Source organism: Myotis yumanensis, unplaced genomic scaffold (genome assembly GCF_028538775.1).
Source record: "Myotis yumanensis isolate MYYU_CA2020_CCGP unplaced genomic scaffold, mMyoYum1.0.hap1 SCAF_24, whole genome shotgun sequence".
NCBI lineage: Eukaryota > Metazoa > Chordata > Mammalia > Chiroptera > Vespertilionidae > Myotis > Myotis yumanensis.
Genome location: NW_027223775.1, coordinates 9,690,830 through 9,716,878, shown reverse-complemented (window position 1 = coordinate 9,716,878; position 26,049 = coordinate 9,690,830). Strand labels below are relative to the sequence as shown.

Below are 26,049 nucleotides of genomic sequence, written 5' to 3'. Positions count from 1 at the left end.
CACATCCCCAGTGGGGGGTGTGCAGGAGGCAGCTGATGGATGTTTCTCTCTCATCGATGTTTCTAACTCTCTATCCCTCTCCCTTCCTCTCTGTAAAAAAATCAATAAAATATATATATTTTTAAAAATCCTGATAGTGGCATCCTCCCACTCACGTGTCCAATGACGTCGTGAGGACAAAGTTCATCCACGTCCGGCGAACTATTCCTGGCACGTACACGAGGCATTTGGTAACCCCCTGCCCTGTCCGTGCCCAGGAAGATGATGGCCAATGGCAAGACCGTCCAGCGAAGTGAGCATGGGCATCTCACCCCAGCCACACGGCTACCGGGGGTTTTAACTCATGGCGCAGTGGTCCTCAACCTCCCTCACGCCGCGACCCTTGAATACAGCTCCTCACGTTGTGGGGACCCCCAACCATAAAATTATTCTCGTTGCTGCTTCATCACTATATCTATATCATCTATATCTATATCTATATCTATATCATCTATATCTATATCTATATCATCAATATCTGTATCTATATCTATATCTATATCATCTATATCTATATCGAAATCTATATCTATATCATCTATATCTATATCATCTATATCTATATCTATATATCTATATCATCTATATATATATCTATATCATCTATATCTGTATCTATATCTATATCTATATCATCTATATCTATATCTATATCTATATCTATATCTATCTATATCTATATCTATATCTATATATCTATCTATATCAGTGGTTCTCAACCTTCCTAAGGCCGCGACCCTTGAATACAGCTCCTCATGCTGTGGGGACCCCCAACCATAACATTATTTTCGTTGCTGCTTCATCACTATATCTATATCACCTATATCTATATCTATATCTATATCCATATCTATATCTATATCATCTATATCTATATCTATATCATCTATATCTATATCTATATCTATATATCTATATCATCTATATCTATATCTATATCCATATCTATATCTCTATCCATATCTATATCTATATCTATATCTATATCTATATCTATATCATCTATATCTATATCTATATCTATATCTGTATCATCTATATCTATATCTATATCTATATCCATATCCATATCCATATCCATATCTATATCTATATCCATATCCATATCTATATCTATATCTATATCATCTATATCTATATCTATATCTATATCTATATCTATATATCTATCTATATCAGTGGTTCTCAACCTTCCTAACGCCGCGACCCTTGAATACAGCTCCTCATGCTGTGGGGACCCCCAACCATAACATTATTCTCGTTGCTACGTCATCACTGTCATGTGGCTGATGTTATGAATCGTCATGGAAACAGCTGATCTGCAGGATGGATTTTCATGGTTACAAATTGAACATCATGAAAGCACAGGGATCAATCACAAAAGCAATATGTAATTATCTATGTGTTTTCCGAAGGTCTCAGGCGACCCCTGTGAAAGGGCCGTTCGACCCCCAAAGGGGTCGCGGCCCACAGGTTGAGAACCGCTGTCCTAGTGACTTTGTGCGACGAAAGAGAAGGGGAATTCTGCATGTCCCCATGGTTGGAGGTTTGCAAGGACCACGGGTGCCATACCAGCTCCCCGGTCTGCAGAACCCCATTTTGGGGGGGTTTAAACGGTCAGCATGGTGCCCGGCCAGTGTGGCTCAGTGGTTGAGCGTCGACCTGCGAACCAGGAGGTCAGGGTTCGATTCCCAATCAGGGCACATGCCCGGGTTGTGGGCTCGATCCCCAGGAGGGGGCATGCAGGAGGCGGCCGATGCAGGATTCTCTCTCATTGACTAGTGTCCCCGGTGCACAAATTCGTGCACAAGTGGGGTCCCTCATCCTGTCCCTGTCGGGGCGATAGAGGCCGGCTGGGCCAGGTAGGCCGGGACCATGGGAGGTTGGCTCTGGGAGTGCACTGACCACCAGGGGGCAGCTCCTGTGTTGAGCGTCTGCCCCCTGGTGGTCAGTGCGTGTCATAGCAGCTGGTCATTCGGTCATTCAGTCACTTAAGCTTTTATAGATAAAGGGCGTCCCAAAATTCACGCAAGAAGTAATTTTGATAGAAAATACAGGTTTATCATTAAAAATTGTAATTTTTTTATTGATTCATAAAGGACACAGTCTAGGGTTATGTATGGAATAGCACATCGGGTCAATGGCCTCCCGGCTTTGCTGGCACAGACGCAAAGCCGCGGTCTTCATGGGTCTTCCTTGTCCCTGCTCCTGGGCCGTCATTGGTACTTGGTGATGCTGATCAAATCGAAGGGATTGATATCCAAGGGCAACAGATATTAGAATCTGATTCAATCAACCCAGTAAAATTAGGCTTTTATTTTTTGTTGCTGTTGTTGTTAATACTCACACAAAATCCAAATCTTGCGTGAATTTTGGGACACCCTTTATAGATGTTTCTATCTCTCTCTGCCTCTCCCTTCCTCTCCCTGAAATAAAAAAATATATATATATATTTAGAAAGAAACAACAATAACAACAAAATATCCCCAGCTCAGCTGCTGGGGAGATTAATCCCCTTTCGCTGGCCGCTGATCTATCACGGCGGCCGCCTGTCCCTGGCGCTCCCGCAGGTCCCGCGACGGGGACGTTAATTGTGCCTGAAAAATATATTAAAACGGTAAATCATCCCCGTTTTCGAGGCGGCGACGGGCTGCGATAGGAAATGCAGCCGGTCGGCATCCATCAGGCCCGACGGCCGGGTGTTTGGGGTCCAATTAAGGGACTTGGCAGGACGGACGGATCCCGTTCCCCGGGGAACAGGCTGCTGCTGTCACCCTGACACCTCGATCAGATCCCGGTCGGGGGGTATTTTTGCTTCCATTATATACGAAATGGCCCAGATATTTCTTGTGGATGTTTTGGGGTTTATTGGGGATTTTTTGTGTGTGTTTTTTTTTGTATTTATAACTCGGTGCCACAGCAAATGGATTTGTGTTGGGTTTTTTGTTATTTTTTCTGCCAAGGATGGGCGATGGATCTCTTCATGATCAATGGAACGATGGCTACTCCCTTGTCGTATTGCCAGACCTTTCGACTTCAGACGTATCTAATTGTTTGTGGCTGTTAATCCTCACGGGAATGTATTTATTCTCCGCTGCTTTTTAGAGAGAGAGAGAGAGAGAGAGTGGGAAGGAGGGAGGGAGGGAGAGAAACATTGACAGGCTGCCTCCTGCGCTCACCACAATGGGAACCGGGGATCGAACCTGCAACTCACGTACGGGCCCTTGGCTGGGAATGGAACCCAAGACCCTTCGAGGCACAGGCCGATGTTCTAACCACTGAGCAACACCAGCCAGGGCTAAGCTGATGGTTGATTGATTGATTGGTTGATTTTAAAGTATTTTTACTAGTGGCCCGGTGCACGAAATTCGTGCAAGGGGCTCGGCGCTTGCAGCTCCCGGCTTCATCTGGAAGGTCGTCTGGAAGGACGTCCGGAAGGTCGTTTGGCGGTCCGGTCTAATTAGCACATTACCCATTTATTATTATAGATTGATTTCAGAGAGGAAGGGAGAGGGAGAGGGAGAGAGAGGAACATCCATGACGAGAGAGATTCATGGATCGGCCGCCTCCTGCACGCCCCCTACTGGGGATGGAGCCCGCAAAACGGGCCTGTGCCCTTGACCGGAATCGAACCCGGGACCCTTCAGTCTGCAGGCCGACGCTCTAACCACTGAGCAACACCAGCCAGGGCTAATCCAATGATTTTTTTCTAATTATATTTTTATCGATTTCAGAGAAGAAGGGAAAGGGAGACACACAGAGAGAGAGAGAAACATGGATGTGAGAGCGACACACTGATTGGTTGCCTCCCACACATGCCCCAACCTGGGACAGGGATGCGTGAACCCACAACCCGGGTACAAGCCCTTGACCAGGAATCGAACCCGCGACCCTTCAGTGTGGGGTCTGATGCTCTAACCGCTGAGACCAGAGGCCAGGACATCACTAAAAAAAAAAAAAAAAATTTCAGCCCTGGCCAGCTTGGCTCCGTGGATAGAGCGTCGGCCTGCGGACTGCAGGGTCCCGGGTTCGATTCCTGGTCAAGGGCACAGGCCTGGGTTGCAGGCTCGATCCCCAGTAGGGGGCGTGCAGGAGGCAGCTGATCCATGGTTCTCTCTCATCATGGATGTTTCTCTCTCCCTCCCCCTCCCCCTCTCTTTTTATTTTATTTTATTTTTACTTTTTCCCTCTGTCTGTTTTCCTCTCTCCTCTCTCTCTCCCTTCATCTCTGAAATCAATAAAAATCTATTTAAATATATTTTTATATAATCGCATCCACGCTCCCTTCTTTGCAAATGAGCTGCAGAGCCTGCACCCGGCGTCCCCCCTGGTCAGACATGCAGGCTGTGGGCCAAGATGCAGAATAAATCGAGCAACACCCTGTGGACGGGGACGCGGGCCACGGGGGGGCAAGTGAGCGCATCACAGGCCGACCCTCCCTCCCCCCGTCATTAATCTCCACATGCAAATTAGGATGCAAATGAGGGCCTGTCATCCTCCCGCTTATAAACGCTCCTTCATGGGGCTGTCAGCGAGAAGGCGGCCAAACAGGATGGATGAGCTCATCCCTGCAAACTGACCACAGCCGTGGCCTGACCACAGCCGTGGCCCGGGCTCGGGGAGCGGACAGGACAGGCTGGACAGTCCCCCGTGCACCGTGTTATTGGGGATCAATTGCAACTGGGTTCCCAGGAGCAGGATTTGCACCAGGGACGCACACCCTGAAGGTCCATCACAGCCCAGGTGGGCCCCTCCCAACGGACAAGTGTCCTTAGTGGTGAAGGTGGGCCGGCCGGCGTGGCTCAGTGGCTCGGCGTCCACCCCATGAGCCAGGAGGTCCCGGGTTCGATTCCCGGTCAAGGGCACAGGCCCGGGGTTGTGGGCTGGATGGCCAATAGGGGGCGTGCGGGAGGCAGAATAAATCCGTGATTGTCTCTCGTCACTGAAATCAAGAAAAGCATTTTATTTTGAAAAAATAAAAAAGGAAAAGATATATGGATGCAACATGCTGATTTCTTTATGACGGTGATTTGGGTCTGAAAACACCGTTTCTGAAGCCACAGCGTTGGCTAGAATTCTTAGTGGAGCCACTAAGTCTATTTCTTCCCCCCTCTGACATGAATGTCACTTGAATTTCTTTCACTCGCTATCAGATCGTTCGTCAATTTAAAAAAAACCAAAACAGCTCCATTGTCCCGGCTGGTGTGGCTCAGTGGATGGGGCGTCGGTCTGCGGACCGCAGGGTCCCGGGTTCGATTCCAGTCGGGGGCACCTGCCTGGGTTGCGGGCTCGGTCCAACGTGCAGGAGGCAGCCGATCGGTGGTTCCTGCTCCTCATGGATGTTTCTATCTCTCTCTCCCTCTCCCTCCTTCTCAGAAATCAATAAAAATATATATATTTACAAACAACAACAACAACAAAAAAAAAACACATAAATCCATCAATATCAACATACACACGCCTCCAACCAGAGACTCGTTATGTCAATGAGACCTGAGTTATCACTTGCCTGACTTTTGAAATCCATGCATGACCCGTAGCACGTCGCATCAGTTAGCGAACGCCGCGTAACAAATAGCCCCAAAGCCAATGGCCTACAATAATCTGCTTTTATTTTTATTTTAATGATTTCAGAGAAGAAGGGAGAGAGAGACAGAAACATCAATAACGAGAGAGAATCACCGATCGGCTGCCTCCTGCACGCCCCGCACAGGGGAGAGAGCCTGCAACCCAGGCACACGCTCCCCCCCACCCGCCGGAATCGAACCCGTGACCGCTCAGTCAGCAGGCCAGCGCTCTATCCGCTGAGCCACACCTGCTAGGGCTACAACAATCTATTTTTGACGCGTGTCCAAAGTGGACGTACAGAAGGCCAAGAGGCGTATGGAAAAATGCTCAAAGTCACTGATCATCCGAGAGATGCAAATTAAAATGACAATGAGGTACTGCCTCACCCCTGTCAGAATGGCCGTCATCCACGAATCTACAAACGACAAGTGCTGGTGAGGATGCGGAGAGAAGGGAGCCCTTGTTCCCTCCTGGTGGGAATGCAGACGGGAAGCCACTATGGAAGACAGTATGGAGTTTCCTCAAAAAACTAAAAACGGAACTCCCATTGGACCCAGTGATCCCACTTCTAGGAATATATCCTAAGAAATCAGAAACACCGATCAGATATATGCACCCCTATGTTCACAGCAGCACAATTCACCATAGCTAAGATCTGGAAACAGCCCAAGTGCCCATCAGCAGGCCAGTGGATTAGAAAACTGTGGTACATTGACACCGTGGAATACTATGCAGCCCTGAAAAAGGTGGATCTCTTACCCTTTGAGACGGCACGGAGGGACCTGGAGAGCATGATGCTGAGCGAAATAGGCCAGTCAGAGAAAGACACGTATCCCATGATCTCACTCCTACGTGGGATCTAATGAACCAAATAAACTGATGAACAAAATAGATCCATAGACAGAGAAGCATCGATCAGACCATCAAACCTCAGAGGGAAGGCAGGGAGCTTGGGTGGGTGGGAAGAGATCAACCAAAGACCTTGTGTGCATAGATGCATGACCCATGGACACAGATAATGGGGTGCTGAGGGCCTGGTATTGGGGGGGGGTGCTGGCTGGAGGGGCCCAAGGGGGGAACAGGGGGACACATGTAATGCTTTCAACAATAAGGAATTATTTTTTTCCAATTAAATCAACCTGTTCTATAGCGGTTTCAGGCATCACTCACTAGGGTCTCCCGCGAGGCGACAAGGAGGTATCGGCGAGAGCTGGGGTCTCGTTTAAAACCCGGGCGACAGGGCCAATCCCCTAACAGCGTCACATACCGATTGGCCGGATTCAAATCCTCGCGGGCGGGTGGACGACTTGCCTGCGGAAGCTTGTCCCGTCAAAGCATGAAAACCAAGGAGGCCAACCCTGGCCGGTGTGGCTCAGTGGATAGAGCGTCGGCCTGCGGGCTGCAGGGTCCCGGGTTCGATTCCCGGTCAAGGGCACATGGGGCCGGGTTGTGGGCTCGGTCCCCAGGAAGGGGCACGCAGGAGGCGGCCGATCCATGATTCTCTCTCATCGCGGATGTTTCTATCTCTCTCTCTCCCTCTGCCTTCCTCTCTGAAACCCATCTACAATAACAGAAGCGTAATAGGCAAATCGACCGAACGGCCGTCCGGACGTCCTTCCGGACGACCTTCCGGACGAACCCACGAAGGCCTCCTCCTTACACGAATTTGGTGCGCCGGTCCTCTCGTAAAAATATAAGATTAAATTAAAAGTAAATGAAATAATGAAATGAAATGAAATAAAATAAAATAAATGAAATGAAATAAAATAAATAACATAAATAAAATAAAATAACAAGAAGGCAAACAGGAAGGCTCTGCCAGTCCCAGGCACCTTCCCCACCTAAGTGATGTGATGATGGGAGGGAGGTCCCTTCTCCTCCGTCAGATGCCATTGGTTGGAAACAAATCTAAGCCCCGCCCACATGCAAATGAGAAGCTTTTCACAAGGAAACGAATAGCCCAGCTGGTTTACAGCATCATCCCCACAGGCCAGGGTTTCGGGTTCGATCCCTGGGTCAGGGCACACCCAAGAAGCAACCAATGGCCGCAGCCGGTGTGGCTCAGTGAAGAGAGAGTTGGCCTGCGGACGGAAGGGTCCCGGGTTCGATTCCAGGTCAAGGGCACACGTGCCCGGGTTTCGGGTTCGATTCCTAGGAGGGGGTGTGCAGGAGGCAGCCGACCCATGATTCGCTCTCATCATTGACGTTTCTCTCTCTCCCTCTCTCCCCGTTTCTCTCTGAAATCAATAGAAATATATTTTTAAAAAAAAGAAGAAGCAAACCGTAGCCGGTTTAGCTCAGTGGTTAGAGCGTCGGCCTGTGGACCGAAGGGTCTCGGGTTCGATTCTGCAGAAGGACACGTACCTCGGTTGCAGGCTCCATCCCCCAGGCACGTGCAGGAGGCAGCCAATCGACCTGTCTCGCTCACATCCCTGTCTCTCTCTCTCTCTGTCTCTCCCCCTCCCCTTCCACTCGTTCTAAAATTCAATATGCAATAACTTAATCAATAAAGAAATTAAAAATAATTTTAAAAAATAATGTTTGCGAATACGCTAAAACTCATCTATCCATCCTCCTGTTGATGGGTACTCAATAAATATTTCTACAATGAGTGAAAAAAATTAAAAGTAAAATAAAATACAATTCAATGGAATAAATATATCCTCTGGTGAGGATTTAAAAAAAAAAACACACACACACAAAAACGAATAAACAAAAAAAAAAAAATAAAGAAAATGGTGGAGGAAGCCCATTTTCCCCTAAATCTAGAGTAAAACCTTCTACGCTCACATCTTTCCCAATCGGTGACGCAGAATTAATTTCTCGGACACGACTCCACCCCCATGTTACGTCCGGTTATAAAGTCCCTTTGATTTGCAAACAGGCAAACCAGGACTTTCTCAAAGCGCCAAGACAATGATGCAGTTAACTGCTGAATTCCTGTATTTTGGGGTTTTTTTAAAATATATTTTTATTGATTTCAGAGAGAGGAAGGGAGAGGCAGAGAGAGACAGAAACATCCGTGATGAGAGAGAATCATGGATCAGCTGCCTCCTGCACGCCCCCTACTGGGGATCGAACCCACAACCCGGGCCTGTGCCCTGATCAGGATTCGAACCCATGACCTCCTGGTTCCTAGGTTGACGCTCAAACACTGAGCCACAGCGGCCGATGTCTAAGTTTATATATATATTTTTTTAACATTTTAATTTTCTTAGGAAAAGCGCAGTCTTCTATGTTTTCTTCTCACTTTAAAGAATTTTTAAACGTGCAGAATTAATATCAAAACTTGATTCTGTGTGAGCCATCTGGACGCATGCATTACAAAATATTGCGATGAAATTATTTCTAGAGGTAAAACACCTTTCAGAATTTGGGTTTTTTGTTTGTTTGTCTTTTGTTAATCCTCTCCCAAGGGTATTTTTCCATTGATTTTTATTTGTGTGTGTGTTTTTTTAACACTATATATATATATATATATATATATATATATACACACACACACATATACATATATATATATTATATATTTTATTGATCTCAGAGAGAGGAAGGGAGAGGGAGAAATACAAACATCCATGATGAGAGAGAATCATGGATCAGCTGCCTCCTGCACGCCCCCTATTGGGGATCGAGCCCGAAACCCAGGCATGTGCCCTTGACCGGGAATCGAACTCAGGACCCTTCAGTCCGCAGGCCGACGCTCTATCCACTGAGCCACACCAGCCAGGGCTTTCCATGGATTCTTAGAGAGAGGTGGGAGGGAGGAGGAGAGACGGAGAGAAACCTCCATGGGAGAGAGACCCCCGTGGAGCCTGCAACCGTGGTCAGTGCCCTTGACCGGCATCGAACCCGGGACCCTTCGGGGCCCTGGGCTGGTGGTGCTCTATCCACTGAGCCACACCAGCCAGGGGGAGCCGGACCGAATTAATGAATGCATCTGTGTGGTTTGTTTTTTTGTTTAGTTTTGTGCGATGAAAAGCACAACGGGATCTGGTACGAATGGAATGGGGTGTTTTCTGATTTTGCCGATGGCACATTCTACGGAAGAAGAAGAAATAAATGCATATGAATTTGGTGGGATGGGTTCCCACGGATGAATCCTCTGGTGTCAGAAAAATGCAAGGAAGCCAGACAAATTCCCAGGTGAGCCGTCTGCAGGTGAAACGACAGCATCCGAGCCCGATCCTGGGGTTGGCCCAGGTTCTGATCTCTCCCTCCACCCCCATCTGCACACGTCATGTGTTGGCACATGGGGACAGGCGGTCAGGTTGGGGCTGAGTTTTAGGGAAATTCGGAATCACGTCCGCTCTGCTCACGGACCAGCCGCCTCCTGCACGCCCCCTGCTGGGGATGGAGCCCGCAAGCCGGGTGTGTGCCCTCCACCGGGAATCGAACCCTGACCTCCTGGCTCCTAGGTCGACGCTCAACCACTGAGCCACATGGGCCGGGCTTGCTTATATTTCTATTTTTTAAAAAAATATATTTTATTGGTTTTTTACAGAGAGGAAGGGAGAGGGATAGAGAGTCAGAAACATGGATGATGAGAGAGAAACATCGATCAGCTGCCTCCTGCACGCCCCCCACTGGGGATGTGCCCGCAACCAAGGTACATGCCCTTGGCTGGACTCGAACCCGGGACCCATCGGTCCGCAGGCCGACGATCTATCCACTGAGCCACACTGGCCAGGGATTATATTTCTGTATATCACCACTTGTCCCCACCTGGTAATTCTTCCATGTGGAAAGTGTCAACAATGATGCTTTACCTGTAATTTGCAGACGAGAATCAGTTAAAAGTTCTCCAGAGAGAATAAGGAATGGAAGAGAGAAGAGAGTAGGCGAAAAAGCGAAGTTTTTCACTGGCTTCAGCTGGGATGGAAGTCAGGACTCAGCAGGTGAAGGGGATGGTAGTGGAACCAGATGTTCACTTTTTAAAAAAAATACTTTTGAAATATAGTTTTATTGCTTTCAGAGAGGAAGGGAGAAGGAGAGAAACATCCATGATGAGAGAGAATCATGGATCGGCTGCCTCCTGCACGTCCCCCACTGGGGATGGAGCCCGTAACCCGGGCCTGTGCCCTTGACCGGGAATCGAACCCTGACCTCCTGATTCATAGGTCAACACTCACCACTGAGCCACGCCGGCCGGGCAGAAATTCTCTTTTTTAGAGAAAGTTATTTTTCTAAATTATCCACACAGGTATAATCCGTATGAACCAAATAGTAGTCTTTTTAATTCTATATGTGCTAAGTATATATTGTTATACATAATTATATGACATATAGAAAGTAATACAGGGTGTCCCAAAATTCACGCAAAATTTGAATTTGGCGTGAGCATTAACAACAACAAAAAACAAAAGCATAATTTGACTTGGTTTATTGAATCAGATTCTAATATCTGTTGCTCTTGGATGTCAATCCCTTCGATTCGATCAGCATCACCAAGTACCAATGACGGCCCAGGAGTAGGGACAAGGAAGACCCATGAAGACCGCGGCTTGGCGTCTGTGCCAGCAAAGCCGTGGAGGCCATTGACCCGATGTGCTGTTCCATACACAACCCTATACTGTGTCCTTTATGAATCAATAAAAAATTTACAATTTTTAATGATAAACCTGTATTTTCTATCAAAATTACTTCTTGCGTGAATTTGGGGACATCCTTTACAAATATATATTAATCCTATATAATAAAAGGCTAATATGCAAATCAACCGAGTGGCAGAACGACCGTTCGCTATGACGCACACTGACCACCAGGGGGCAGACGCTCAACGCAGGAGCTGCCCCCTAACGGTCAGAGCGCTCCCACAGGGGCAGTGCCGCTGAGCCAGAAGCCGACTGCCTCAGTCGGACGTCCCCCGAGGGCACCCGGATTGCGAGAGGGTGCAGCCTGGCCCGAGGGACACCCTCCCCCGCCCCCCGAGAGTGCATGAAAATTTCATGCTTCAGGCCTCTAGTTACATATAAAACCTAGATAATTCCTAAGCCCTCTAATCAGATTGCTATTCTGTGTGCAAAATGGTGACATCTTTTCAGGCGTGTTGCCAGAAAACCCACCACGGTTTAGCCGGCTTCACAAAATACCAAATTATTTTCAGTGAATGCTTGTCAGGGAGATATTTATTTAATCGTCTCTCGTAACTGTCTGCACTTAAAAGCGACCCTTGGGTGTCCGACGTCCAACCGGCCGGCGAAAAGGGGGACCGTTTAGTCATCCTCGCACCCGTTCGATGACGATGTTTATGGGTAAAAACACCTGATGTTTAGGCTTAAAACGTGACTTAGCTACGGTTTAGTCTGTGTGTTGGCCGTCCCTGCCGCCCATTGGGTTACTGGAGGCGAGACGGGGAGAGAAAGGAAATTAATTTCCGCTCAGTCTCACGTAAGGAAGGGGGGTGTGATTGCCAAGAAGCCCATTGCAACGTGTGCCTGATTAATTTCTGCAGCTCGCAGAGGCGGCTGAAACCATCTCCTTGACAACTCCGGCTGAGAGCGACAGCGACAGAGCTGAGAGCAGAATTAGGATTTGCTCTTTTTTCCAAAAAAAAAAAAAATTTATTGATTTCAGAGAGGAAGGCAGAGGAAGAGAGAGATAGAAACATCCATGAGGAGAGAGAATCATGGACCGGCTGCCTCCTGCATGCCCCCTACTGGGGATGGAGCCCACAACCCGGGTATGAGCCCTTGATCAGGAATCAAACCCAGGACCCTTCAGTCTTTAGGCCAACAGCCTGGTTCGTAGGTAGACACTCAACCACTGAGCCACACCGGCTGGCAAGTCTTTCCCTCTTTCAAAAGCGTGATTCCCTTCTCAATTCTCTTTGGCTAAAGCCACACGCAATCAAAAAATGAGGGTATCCTTGCTCCTGGAGATCTTGCAGCTGGTCCTTCTCCCACTATCACAGTTAATCATTATCCTATATAATAAAAGCCTAATATGCTAAGTGTCCAGGGGTCCGGTCGCCTATTCAACCAATCACAGTGTAATATGCTAATGATATGATAAGGCTGCTCAACTGCCTGCTATGACATGCACTGACCACCAGGGGGCAGACGGCCGACTGGTCAACCAATCGCTATGACGCACACTGACCACCAGGGGCAGACGCTCCAACCGGTAGGTGAGCTTGCTGCTGGGGTCCATCCGATCAGGACTGAGCGAGACGGGCCGGACACGCCCTGGAGCCCTCCCGTGGTCTCTCCATAGCTGGCCAACCTCCCGTGTCCCTCCCCGGCCCCGATCGTGCACCGGTGAGGTCCCTCGGCCTGGCCTGTACCCTCTCGCAATCCAGGACCCCTCGGGGGATGTCGGAGAGCTGGTTTCGGTCCGATCCCCGCAGGCCAGGCTGAGGGACCCCACTGGTGCACGAATTCGTGCACCGGGCCTCTAGGGTCATAAATAATACGCAGTCACTATGGGCTGGATTAATATACACATCAGATGGAATAATGGACACACTAAACTCTAGCTCAGTGGTCGGCAAACTGCGGCTCGAGAGCCACATGCGGCTCTTTGGCCCCTTGAGTGTGGCTCTTCCACAAAATACCGACTTCTGCGCATGGGCCACGAAGTTTCAATCGCACTGCACCAGCTGAAATATTCGGCCATCTGGTCTACCATTCATTGTGTCCCATCCACATCACGTAACAGAGGGGTTACAGGTGCAGGGTGGATACGGGTCTGAAAACTCCGTCCGGATGCACGCATGCCTTACAGCTCTCAACACACCTTCCCTTCGCACCCGGGGACCCTGAGGCGTGTACAAGCCCAGGGACCTGCCCATAACCACTCAACCGGGGAGGGTTCGAGCGGACGTTGGAACCCAGGATGGCAAGTTCTTGACAATTCCTCTGAGCTGAGCAGCAGGAATAAATCATGTTGATATTAAAAAGGGGAGGCCTGGATGGTGTGGCTCAATGGATAGAGCATCGGTCCTCGGACTGAATAGGGTTCTGAGTTCGATTCCGGTCAAGGGCCAAGTACCTCGGTAGGAACATCCATGATGAGAGAGAATCACGGACCGGCTGCCTCCCGCACGCCCCCGACTGGGGATCGAGCCCACAATCCGGGCATGTGCCCTTGACCGGGAATCGAACCCGGGACCCCGCCGGTTCCTAGGTCGACGCTCGACCACAGAGCCACACCATCCAGGCCATGATGTTAACTTTTATTGTGAAAAATCGGGCTTGATCCCTTTGTGAATAGCCAATAATTAAATATCTAAACCTCCCCGTCGATTCTCAAACCGGTAAAGCCTTAAAAACAGACAAACAAAAAAAATCCACCATCCTGACCCAACAGACGCTGATGTGTGCTTTGTGCAAACATACATACGAGAGCAGCTCCCGCCTCTCACGGGGGGGGGGGGGGGGAATTCCAAAATTGACCTAACGGAGGGAGATCAATGCTACCATTTCAGCCCCTATTACCCACGCCCGACTCCGTTGTCCGGACCCGGTGAGCGATCGCTGGCGAATGGTGCCCCAAAAATAAAAACGTGAAAAAAGGAAAACAAGGTTGGGTGTATTCTTTTCGCAATTTTTTTTTTTTTTACGTTCGCCAATCCCTGTTCAATACCGCGCGACCGTGAAATGAATGGCCTAATGGGTAATGGTTTCAGCGAGCACAGTGGCTCGGCGAGGTCTCTGTAATCACGGGAACTATGGATTTTTCTCCCCGGGTGGTCATATGTGGGCCAACCTCCCCAATCAGAGGAGGTTTTTCTGTCTGAAAGGCAGGCATTGTGCATGAGGTTAAAGACTCGCCCGCAAGGCGGCTCTAGTCCGAGCCACGGCTGATCAAAGCCTATTTCATCCTTTATCCTGTTGGGCATCTTTCCACCTCTTTTTATGTCTTCTTTTAAAAAAATATACTTTTATCAATTTCAGAGAGAGGAAGGGGGCGGGAGGGAGAGAAAGACAGAAACATCCGTGATGAGAGAGAATCACGGATCGGCTGCCTCCTGCACGCCCCCTACTGGGGATGGAGCCCACAACCTGGGCATGTGCCCTTGACCAGGAATCAAACCCTGACCTCCTGGTTCAGAGGTCGATGCTCAACCACTGAGCCACACTGGCCGGGCTGTACCCCATGGGTTTTTTTTTTAAGCTCAGAATCTATCTATAGATATAAAAGCCTAAGCAACCCGCCGACTGTCTGGTAGCTATGATGCGTACTGAACACCAGGGGGCAGACGCTCAACGCACAGGCATGGAAACAAGGAACAGACTGATGAATCGCAGAGGGAAGGGGAAGAGGGGGAGGGTGGGAAGAGATTAAGCAAAGATCTTATATGCATGCTAGAGGCGCCGTGCACGGATTCGTGCACCAGTGGGGTCCCTCGGCCTGGCCTGCGGGGATTGGGCCGGAACCGGCTCTCTGACATCCCCCGAGGGGTCCTGGATTGCGAGAGGGCGCAGGCCAGGCCGAGGGACCCCACCGGTGCACGAATCCATGCACCGGGCCTTTACTTTCTTTAAATATATATTTTTATTGATTCCAGATCGGAAGGGAGAGGGAGAGGGAGAGGGAGAGAGTAACATCCACGAGGAGAGAGAATCATGCATCAGTTGCCTCCTGCACGCCCCCTACTGGGGACCGATCGAGCCCACAACCTGGGCATGTGCCCCTGATCAGACTCAAACCGAGGACCCCTCAGTCTGAAGGCCGACGCTCTATCCACTGAGCCACACCGGCCAGGGCTACATCCCCTTTGAGAATCTACGTCTAGAAAGGGCTACATGGCAGGACACAGCCAAGGTTGGAGATCGCTGAATAATGTCATGGTTTATGGCAGACAGGCACCCAAAATATCCCTGAAAATCATTTTATAAGGATTCCGGGGGGAGGGGGGAGGGGGGGGGGACAAGACAGTCGTCCATAAATCTTATAAAGGACACAGTTTCCTGTCTTATAGCAGGTGCGGTCTGCGATTCTTGCAACTGACTCCTCCAATTCCAGGAAAATTTTCCCTCTAAACTTCTCTTTCTCCGCGTCCAAAAACAGCACATGCCAACGACAGAATGAGAAACGAGGTATCCTGGAAGCGCATAACTTTCGTCTGCTTAGACGCTATAAAAATTTTTAACTTGAAATGTGCCTGGCCCGGCCGGCGTGGCTCAGGGGCTGAGCGTCGACCTGTGAACCAGGAGGTCAAGGTTGGTTTGATCCCCGGTCAAGGGCACATGCCCGGATTGCGGGCTTGATCCCCAACCAGTAGGGGGCGAGCAGGAGGCAGCTGGTCCGTGATTCTCTCTCGTCATAGATGTTTCTCTCTCTCTCCCTCTCCCTTCTTCTCTTTGAAAAAAAATCAATAAAAACAATTTTTTAAACAAATCTACATAGACAGGAAATAGACAAGTGTTACCAGCATTGGACAGAATTCAGATATTGAACATGGCAGTTCCTATGGATTTATTAATTTTTTTAACAGCGTGCTATTCAAAACAAAAGGGCCCGTTTCCCACAGGCAAACACATGATTTAGCCAGGCAGCCACAATCACCGGACGACGCCCATTCGCCATTCGATCGCAGTGCATGCTGGGGGGAAAGGGAACCCCAAATTTACGTCAACAACACGAACCCCCCCGCAATAATGAAGTTCAATCCTTTTATTAAAACGCCCCTCGCTGGTGTATTCCCCACACTCGGTCGTTCCTCTCAACCCTCAAACGGAGACCAGTAAACTCACAAAATATGAACGCCAACGGGACCATCCCTTCTATTCTCAGCTCACCCACCTGAACGCAATCCTGAATTCCGTATTTCAATTATTCTATTATTTTGCGTAGATTCGTCTATTTCGGGGCAGATTCGCCCCTTTACGGAGGAGCCAGCTCTATACCACCGAGTGTCACTCTCCTACTCACGTTCCCTAACATCTGCCAATCGACGCCTCAGCGCGGCCAGAAGGGCTGGGTATAAAAGTGGTGAAGTCATCCGTCCATCGAAAGAGGCAAAGGAAAACACAGCGGAACCAAGCATCCGTGACCACGTCCAAAATATCGAGAAAAATATACCTGGGTTTATAGAAAACCGATTCTCGATAGAGCCCCCGGGGGGGGGGGAGGGGCGATGCGAGGGGGGGCGGGCGGACGCCGCCGTCCGCGTCCGTCCAGCACTTACCGTCCTCCGTGGGCACGTAGATGTTGAGGTACAGGCAGTCTTCACTCTGGTCCTGCACGTAGGTCATGAGGGTGTCCAGGTTGGCCGTGAACCACACGGGCAGCATGTCGTGAAGCAGCGACCTCTCGTCCAGGTGCTGGGGGCACACGGCGGCGAACTGGGTGGCGTTGCGCACCCCGGTCCAGGACGAGGGGGGCTCGGGCGGCTGGAACCGCCGCTCCCCGGTGGGGGGGCGAGGCGTAGGGGACCCCCAGGTACTGCTCCACGGGGCCCAGGATCTCATTGGGCAGCGGCGTCCGCAGGCCGCGGATCTTGCCGTAGTTGGTGTTGACCACGGGGTACTGGGCCTGGCCGGCGGCCGGCGAGAAGCGGAGGGCGAACGCCGTGACCCACAGGTAGACGCTGGAGCTGACCATGGCCAAGGGGACCCATGCCAGTCCTCGGGGTCTCGACATGATTCAGGGCCACATCCGGGTGGGAGGCTGGACCCCCAGCACGCAGAGCCGGACGGAGCCGGGGAGCCGGCCCGCGGGGAGAGGGGGCGAGCCGGGCAGCCGATGATCCGGGGCGGCTCGCGGAAAGGTCATAGACAGAGGTCACGGTCAAGGGCAGAGCCAGCCGAGATCCGGGCGGCCCATGGTGGACGGAGCGGCCTTCTCGGGATCCTGAAATCCAAGGACGAGGCTCCAAAGATGCAAGACCATCCGAGACCGGCCGACGAAGAGGATCCGTTAGGATAAATCCAGGGCCCAGCGGTCAGCCTGGCGGGAAGAGAACGCAGAAGGAGATAATGAGGCCAAGAACACAGCCACCTGGGCCGCTAACGCCTCCATGCACCCTGGTTCAATTCTTTTTCCCGTAGAATGTTTGTTTGCTTTTCAATATATGTTCCTAGAGGCCCGGTGCACGAAATTCGTGCACTGGGGGTTGGGGGGATCCCCTCAGCCCGGATGGTAAGAGGGTGCAGGCCAGGACGAGGGACCCCAATGGTGCACGATGGGGACCGGGGAGGGACGCAGGAGGTTGGCCAGCCGGGGAGGGACCTCGCGAGGGCTCCAGGGCGTGTCCAACCCGTCTCACTCAGTCCCGATCAGCCGGACCCAAGCAGCAAGCTCACCTACCGATCGGAGCGTCTGCCCCCTGGTGGTCAGTGCACGTCATAGCGAGTGGTTGAGCGGCCTTAGCATATCATTTGCATATGACGCTTTGATTGGTTGAATGGCCAACCAGACAACTGGACACTTAGCATATTAGGCTTTCATTATATAGGATTGATTTCACAGAGGAAGGGAGAGGGAAAGAGAGAGAAACACCCATGATGAGAGAGAATCATGGGTCCGCTGCCTCCTGCACGCCCCCTACTAGGGATCGAGCCCGCAACCGGGGCATGTGCCCAGTCTGTGAATCGAACCCGGGACCCTTCTGTCTACAGGCCAATGATCTATCCACTGAGCCACATCAGCCAGGGGAACAAAGTTAACGTCTAAACTGGATACAGAAAGATATTCACAATAATAAGGAAATAGAACAATTGTGACAATGGACTGTAATAACAGTTATGCAAACATGGCTCCCCCCTCTCTGTCTCTCTCTCTCTCTCTCTCTCTAACCACCTATTACACTGTACCCATCCTTCCTCCTGGGATGATGTGAGATGATACAAGGACTAAATAAATACAGAACTTTCACCCGCCCAGCGTGGCTCAGTGGTTGAGCGTCGTCAACCTATGAACCAGGAGGTCACGGTTGGTTTGATCCCCGGTCAAGGGCACAGGCCCGGGTTCCAGGCTCCATCCCCAACCAGTAGGGGGCGTGCAGGAGGCGGCCGATCCGTGATTCTCTCCCATCATGGATGTTTTTCTCTCTCCCTCTCAATCCCCCTTCCTCTCTGAAATCAATAAAAAAATATATATTTAGCCCTGATGTGTCTGGCTCAGTGGATAGAGCATCGGCCTGTGGACTGAAGGGTCCTGGGTTCGATTCCGGTCAAGGGCATGAACCTGGGTTGCGGGCACATCCCCAGTGGGGGGTGTGCAGGAGGCGGCTGATCGATGTTTCTCTCTCATCGATGTTTCTAATTCTCTATCCCTCTCCTTTCCTCTCTGTAAAAAAAAATATATTAAAAATAAATATTTATTTATATATATTTAAGTATTTAAATATATTTATGTATATTTAAATATTTATATTTATATTTATTTATATATATATATAAATATATATATTTAAATATATATATATAGATTTAAGAAACACAAAAACACCTCTTGCTTTTTTTTAAATATAAAAGTTGCCCCCTAAAACAGATACACGCTTTGAAGGGTGATAAAGCCGCTGTTGACTAGCATACAGGTCATGTTCAACATGAAGCGAGTTATCGGCTGATGAAATCATTATACATTTTTGGGGGGCCTTGGGGGGGGGGGGGCTCCCTATACGTGTGGGCGGTTTCTTCCTCCCAGTTGCACACAAGCACCTGAAAAGGTGGTTTTTTTTCCTTTTCTCTATAGTCATCGGAAGTCACAGATGTGGGGTTTTTTTTTTTGGCCACAAATGCTTTTCCTGGGCTGTTCGCAAGCCGCCCATTAAGAGCCGTTCTTTCTTCTCAACCCAATTAAACCCCATTAAGCCCTCGGCCGGGCGGTCGGAGCTGCCCCTGCTTAATGATCTGAAAATCCTTCTGTTCCCTCCCGTTGTTCTCGGCGGGCCCACCCCGACGGGGTCAGGGGGAGGGTCACGCACGCACATGTGTATAGAATCTTCTTATTAAACCGCCGTCTGGCCAGGAGGACCGGTGGGTGGTTTGAAGGCCACGTTCCTAATGCAACTTCGACGAACCCCAGGCCCAAGAAACAATAAACAGAGCCCGGCCGGTGTGGCTCAGTGGTGAGCGTCGACCCAGGAACCAGGAGGTCAGGGTTGGTTTGATCCCCGGTCAAGGGCACAGGCCCGGGTTGCGGGCTCGGTCCCCAACCAGCAGGGGGCGTGCAGGAGGCAGCCGGTTCATGATTCGCTCTCATCATGGATGTTTCTCTCTCTACCTCTCCCTTCCCCTCTCTCTGCAATCAATCCTATAGAATAAAGAGGGAATATGCAAATTGACCATCACGCCCTCACAAGATGGCTGCCTACGACCAGGCCGGCAGGTCTGGGGGTTAGTGAGGGACGACCAAACAACTGAACAGCAGACTGCGTGGGGCAACCAGGCCGGGCGGGGGGGACCATGAGGGGCAACCAGGCTGGTGGGGAGTGGTAGTTGGGGGCGACCAGGCCAGCAGGGGAGGGCAGTTAGGGGCGACCAGGCCAGCAGGGGAGAGCAGTTGGGGGCGATCAGGCTGGCGGGGGAGGGCAGTTAGGGGCGATCAGGCTGGCGGGGGAGGGCAGTTAGGGGCGATCAGGTCAGCAGGGGAGGGCAGTTAGGGGCGACCAGGCCGGCGGGGCGTGCAGTTAGGGGCGACCAGGCCTGCGGGGCGTGCAGTTAGGGGCGACCAGGCCTGCGGGGCGTGCAGTTAGGGGCGACCAGGCTGGCGGGGGGGGGGGCAGTTAGGGGCGACCAGGCTGGCGGCAGGGGGGGGCAGTTAAGGGCGACCAGGCTGGCGGGGGGGGGGGGCAGTTAGGGGCGACCAGGCTGGCGGGGGGGGGGGAGCAGTTAGGGGCGACCAGGCCGGCGGCAGGGGAGGGCAGTTAGGGGCAATCAGGCTGGCGGCAGGGGGGGGGCAGTTAGGGGCAATCAGGCTGGCGGCAGGGGGGGGCAGTTAGGGGCGATCAGGCTGGCGGCAGGGGAGGGCAGTTAGGGGCAATCAGGCTGGCGGCAGGGGGGGGCAGTTAGGGGCGACCAGGCTGGCGGGGGGGGCAGTTGGGGGCGACCAGGCCGGCAGGGGAGGGCAGTTAGGGGTGATCAGGCTGGCGGGGGGGGTGCAGTTAGGGGCAACCAGGCCGGCAGGGGAGACAGTTGGGGGGTGACCAGGCTGGCAGGGGGGTGCAGTTAGGGGCGACCAGGCCAGTGGGGGGGTGCAGTTGGGGGTGACCAGCCAGCAAGGGGGGCAGTAAGAGGCGACCAGGCTGGCAGGGGAGAGCAGTTAGGGGCAATCAGGCCAGCAGGGAGGGGCAGTTAGGGGTGACCAGGCTGGCAGGGGGGTGCAATTGGGGGCGACCAGGCTGGCGGGGGAGGGCAGTTAGGGGTGACCAGGCTGGAGGGGAGGGCAGTTAGGGGCGATCAGGCTGGCAGGCAGGTGAGCGGTTAGGAGCCAGCGGTCCAGGACAGGGACAGGGACGTCCGACAGCCGATTTAGGCCCCATCCCGGCAGTCGGGCATCCCTCAAGGGGACCTGGATTGGACAGGGTGCAGGCTGAGCTGAGGGGACCCCAACCCCGTGCACGAATTTCGTGCACCGGGCCCCTAGTAAAAATATATTTTAAAGAAATAAATTGATCTGCAAGCCACCAGCATCTCATGGAGTAACAGAGACCTACGCCCACTCTCGCACTGAGCAGGTAGAAGGTGCGTTACAGGAACGTGGATTCCCAGCAAACACAGGAGCGTTCGATGCATTAATAACCCCCAGTTCTTATCGGCGGAACGTAACCCTCCAGCCGGCAGAGGCCTGGAAAGGCCAGATCCCCGTGAAGGAGAATCCGGCTCCAATACCAGCATCTTTGGACAATGAGCGAGGGTTACAGCCGGAACTGATGTCCCAGCCCCTGAAATAAGGAACCTCATTTGGCCCGGCTGGTGTGGCTCAGTGGATAGAGCGTCGGCCTAGGAACCAGGAGGTCATGGATGGTTTGATCCCCGGTCAAGGGCACAGGCCCGGGTTGTGGGCTCCATCCCCAGTAGGGGGCGTGCAGGAGGCGGCCGATCCATGATTCTCTCTCCTCATGGATGTTTCTATCTCTCTCTCTCCCTCTCGATTTCCTCTCTGACATCAATACAAATCTATTTTAAAAATAAAAATGAGCCCTAACCGGTGTGGCTCAGTGGATAGAGCGTCGGCCTGCGGACTCAAGGGTCCCGGGTTCGATTCCCGGTCAAGGGCAGGTACCTGGGTTGCAGGCACATCCCCAGTGGGGGGCTTGCAGGAGGCGGCTGATCGATGTTTCTCTCTCATCGATGTTTCTAACTCTCTATCCCTCTCCCTCCTCTCTGTAAAAAATCAATAAAATATATTTTTAAAAAATAAATAAATAAATAAAGTAAAAAAATGTATTTATTGATTTCAGAGAGGAAGGGAGAGAGAGTTAGAAATATCCATGAGGAGAGAGAATCATGGATCAGTTGCCTCCCGCACGCCCCCCACTGGGGATCGAGCCCACAACCCGGGCATGTGCCCTTGACCGGGAATCGAACCCGGGACCTCCTGGTTCCTAGGTCGATGCTCAACCACTGAGCCACACTGGCCAGGCTGCACCCTTATTATTAATAATAATAATCATTATTATTATTATTAATGGGAAAATCTGTATCCAGGTGAAGAGAACACTGGATCCCATTTTATTTTATTTTTTTAATTTGATTTTTTAATTTTATTATTTAATTTTTTACTTTTTTATTTTACTTTTCACTGTCTTTTAATCCTCACCCGGGGATATTTTTCCACTGATTTTTAGTGAGAATGGACGAGAGAGGGAAGGACAGACAGAAACGTCGATGTGAGAGAGACACATCCATGGGCTGCCTCCTGCACGCGCCCGGAGCAGGGCCCGGGCCCGGGAGGAGGGAGCCTGCAACCCGGGCACGTGCCCTTGACCGGGAATCGAACCCGGGACCCTTTCGGTCCGTGGGCCGGGGCTCTAACCACTGAGCCACACCGGCCGGGGCTGGGTGGGATTTTTAGATTAAAGCAACACTCCCAGCTGCTCTGGGTCCCCGGATCTCAACGGCTGCTGGGTGTTGGGTCCCCCGGGCACGACTGAACAGTCTCCCGGTCCCAGCTGCACCCCGAGCCAGGAGATTCAGAATCTCGGGGGGCAGGGGGGTGGCAGCATTGGTATTTATGAAATTCTCCAGGCGAACCCCAAGGGCGGCCAGATCCGCACGACGGAGCTGCCCATGAGGGTATTCACGGCCACACACCATGCAGTGCTGGCGTTTCTGGTTTTGTGTTTTTTTTTCTATTAGATTGTGTTTCAACAGAAAAGACGAGCTTGCAAATCTTTTTAACCGGTTAACTGCCACGCGTGCAAAACGGAAGCCATCCCCACAGTCCATGGTATCTTGAATTGAATTTAAAGAATCAATTTGTAGTCCTATCTAATAAAAGCGTAGCATGCACATTGTCCCCTCACATCCATCCATCCATTTATGCATCCATTTATCCATCCATCCATTTATTCATCCATTTATCCATCCATCCATTTATCCATCCATCCATCCATCCATTTATGCATCCATTTATCCATCCATCCATCCATTTATTCATCCATTTATCCATCCATCCATTTATTCATCCATTTATCCATCCATCCATCCATTTATTTATCCATCCATCCATCCATTTATTTATCCATCCATCCATCCATTTATTAATCCATTTATCCATCCATCCATACATACATTTATTCATCCATTTATCCATCCATCCATCTATTTATTAATCCATTTATCCATCCATCCATCCATCCATTTATTAATCCATTTATCTATCCATCCATCCATCTATCCATCCATCCATCCATCCATCCATCCATCCATCCATCCACCCATTTATGCATCCATTTATCCATCCATCCATCCATTTATTCATCCATTTATCCATCCATCCATTTATTCATCCATTTATCCATCCATCCATCCATTTATTCATCCATTTATCCATCCATCCATCCATTTATTAATCCATTTATCCATTTATCCATCCACCCATCTATTTATTAATCCATTTATCTATCCATTCATCCATCCATTTATTCATCCATTTATCCATCCATCCATCCATTTATTAATCCATTTATCCATTTATCCATCCACCCATCTATTTATTAATCCATTTATCTATCCATCCATCCACCCATCCATCCATTTATTCATCCATTTATCCATCCATCTATTCATCCATTTATCCATCCATCCATCCATCCATCCATCCACCCATTTATGCATCCATCCATCCATCCATTTATCTATCCATCCATCCATTTATTCATCCATTTATCCATCCATCCAACCATTTATTAATCCATTTATCCATTTATCCATCCACCCATCTATTTATTAATCCATTTATCTATCCATCCATCCACCCATCCATCCATCTATTCATCCATTTATCCATTTATCCATCCATCCATCCATTCTTTTAAATATTTTTTGTAAATTGATTTCAGAGACAGGAAGGGAAAGGGAAAGCGATAGAAACATCCATGATGAGAGAGAATCATGGATCGGCTGCCTCCTGCACGCCCCCCATGGGGATGGAGCCCGCAACCCGGGCATGTGCCCTTGACCGGGAATCGAACCGTGACCTCCTGGTTCAAAGGTCAACGCTCACCCACTGAGCCACACCGGCCAGGCCAGAATTTTTAAAACATGCAATACCTAACTATTTAGTCATCGGCACTGACCTATTTCCCTTAGGCCGTAAAGAACAACAAAATAATACAACAGCCAACACAACAATAGCCGTCCGTTGTGAATAGATCAGTGTTTTAGTAATTACTTTATGGAGGCTATGAAATGAGAAAGGTTGGATATCGCTGCTGTAGAATAGATTGAGCTTCTGGTGACCAATGGCTGCCAGGATGGATTTCAGAGAGGTTTGCACCAGGTGGGTCAGACAGCTGACGAATTTAAATTTTTAATCCCATGTGAGCGTTTATCCCAATCCTGCCAGCGGCTTGGGAGACCAGCAGGTCATACACAAACATCTGCTCGGCCCTCCCCATCAGGCAGCTGCGTATGTTGGGTAGAAGGACATAGATTATATGGGGAAGTAGGAATTATGGGCATGGGGAAGCAGGCAAAAGGCTATGCTAAGTGGGCAGTTCACGGGCAAAGCAGGAGGGAGATTTGCAAAGGCCTACGGGCATGCAAAGGCTGGGGTCTTTAAAAGACTTGGAGACGTGCAAAGGGCCTGGGGTCTGCAAAGGGCTAGGGTTCTGCAAAGGGCTGGGGGTCTGCAAAGGGCTGGGGGTTTGCAAAGGGCTGGGGGTTTGTAAAGGGCTGGAGGTCTGCAAAGGGATGGGGGTCTGCAAAGGGCTGGGGGTCTGCAAAGGGCTGGGGGTTTGCAAAGGGCTGGGGGTTTGCAAAGGGCTGGGGGGTGTGCAAAGGGCTGGGGATATGCAAAGGGCCTGGGGTCTGCAAAGGGCCGGGGATATGCAAAGGGCCTGGGGTCTGCAAAGGGCCGGGGATATGCAAAGGGCCTGGGGTCTGCAAAGGGCTGGCAGCTCTGGTTTCTGCAACAAGCCTGTCATTCTCTCCATGATCACAGGCAGCTCCCGGGTCCCGCCTGTCACTCCCAGCCGACAGCTGAGCAAGGCAAGACGCACCCCGTACCCTGTACATCGCGGGGATTTAATGAAGGAGCCGTTCTCACGCGACCCTCCATCCCCAGCCCCTGCCATGAGGGGCACTCGCTCGAAATCACCCCTCCTGTGCCTTCTGGGCCCATTTGCAAAGGACAGATTCTCGCCACCACAGCCCGGGTCTCGTGCAGCTGGGCTCCCACGAACCAGGCTGCAAAGGCGGCCGCAGAGAAAGTCTGTGGCCCTGACCGGTGTGGCTCAGTGGATAGAGCGTCGGCCTGCGGACTGAAGGGTCCCGGGTTTGAATCCGGCCAAGGGCATGTACCTGGGTTGAGGGCACATCCCCAGTGGGGGGCGTGCAGGAGGCAGCTGATCGATGTTTCTAACTCTCTATCCCTCTCCCTTCCTCTCTGTAAAAAATCAATAAAATGTATTTTTAAAAAAATAAAATAAAATAAAATAAAAAGTCTGTGCAGGCGGCGGGTTGCCCGTGACACTCACCATGACCCGGTCCTTCTGGGGAGACGCCTTCGATGACGAGGACACGGCCCCGGAGACACGCTGCCTGTCCCAGCTCAGAACATGTTTCCCTGTCGATGGAACAGAGGGACAGAGGTTGCTGCGAGCAGGAAAAGAGATGGAGGGGTTGGGGGGGGGGGGGGGGGGGTAGTGGCAGGGACTGCAGCAAATTCAAGCATAAATGCTTTTTTAAAAAAACATATATTTTTATTGATTTCAGCGAGGAAGGGAGAGAGAGAGAGAGAGAGAGAGAGAGAGAGAGAGAAACAGCAATCATGAGAGAGAATCATGGATCGGCTGCCTCCTGCACGCCCCCTACTGGGGATCGA

The 26,049-nt window shown here is 50.7% G+C and overlaps 1 protein-coding gene across 1 annotated transcript in view; it reads right to left on the bottom strand.

The window, feature by feature from the left end:
• The window catches only part of NLGN4X (neuroligin 4 X-linked), a 159,646-nt gene that overhangs the window by 104,582 nt on the left and 29,015 nt on the right, over window positions 1-26,049 (bottom strand). The window contains 3 exon segments of the mRNA XM_070402680.1: window positions 16,742-16,973; window positions 16,975-17,502; window positions 25,703-25,791. Of these exon segments, the coding sequence (XP_070258781.1) occupies window positions 16,742-16,973; window positions 16,975-17,196 (454 nt within the window). The 5' untranslated portion in view covers window positions 17,197-17,502; window positions 25,703-25,791.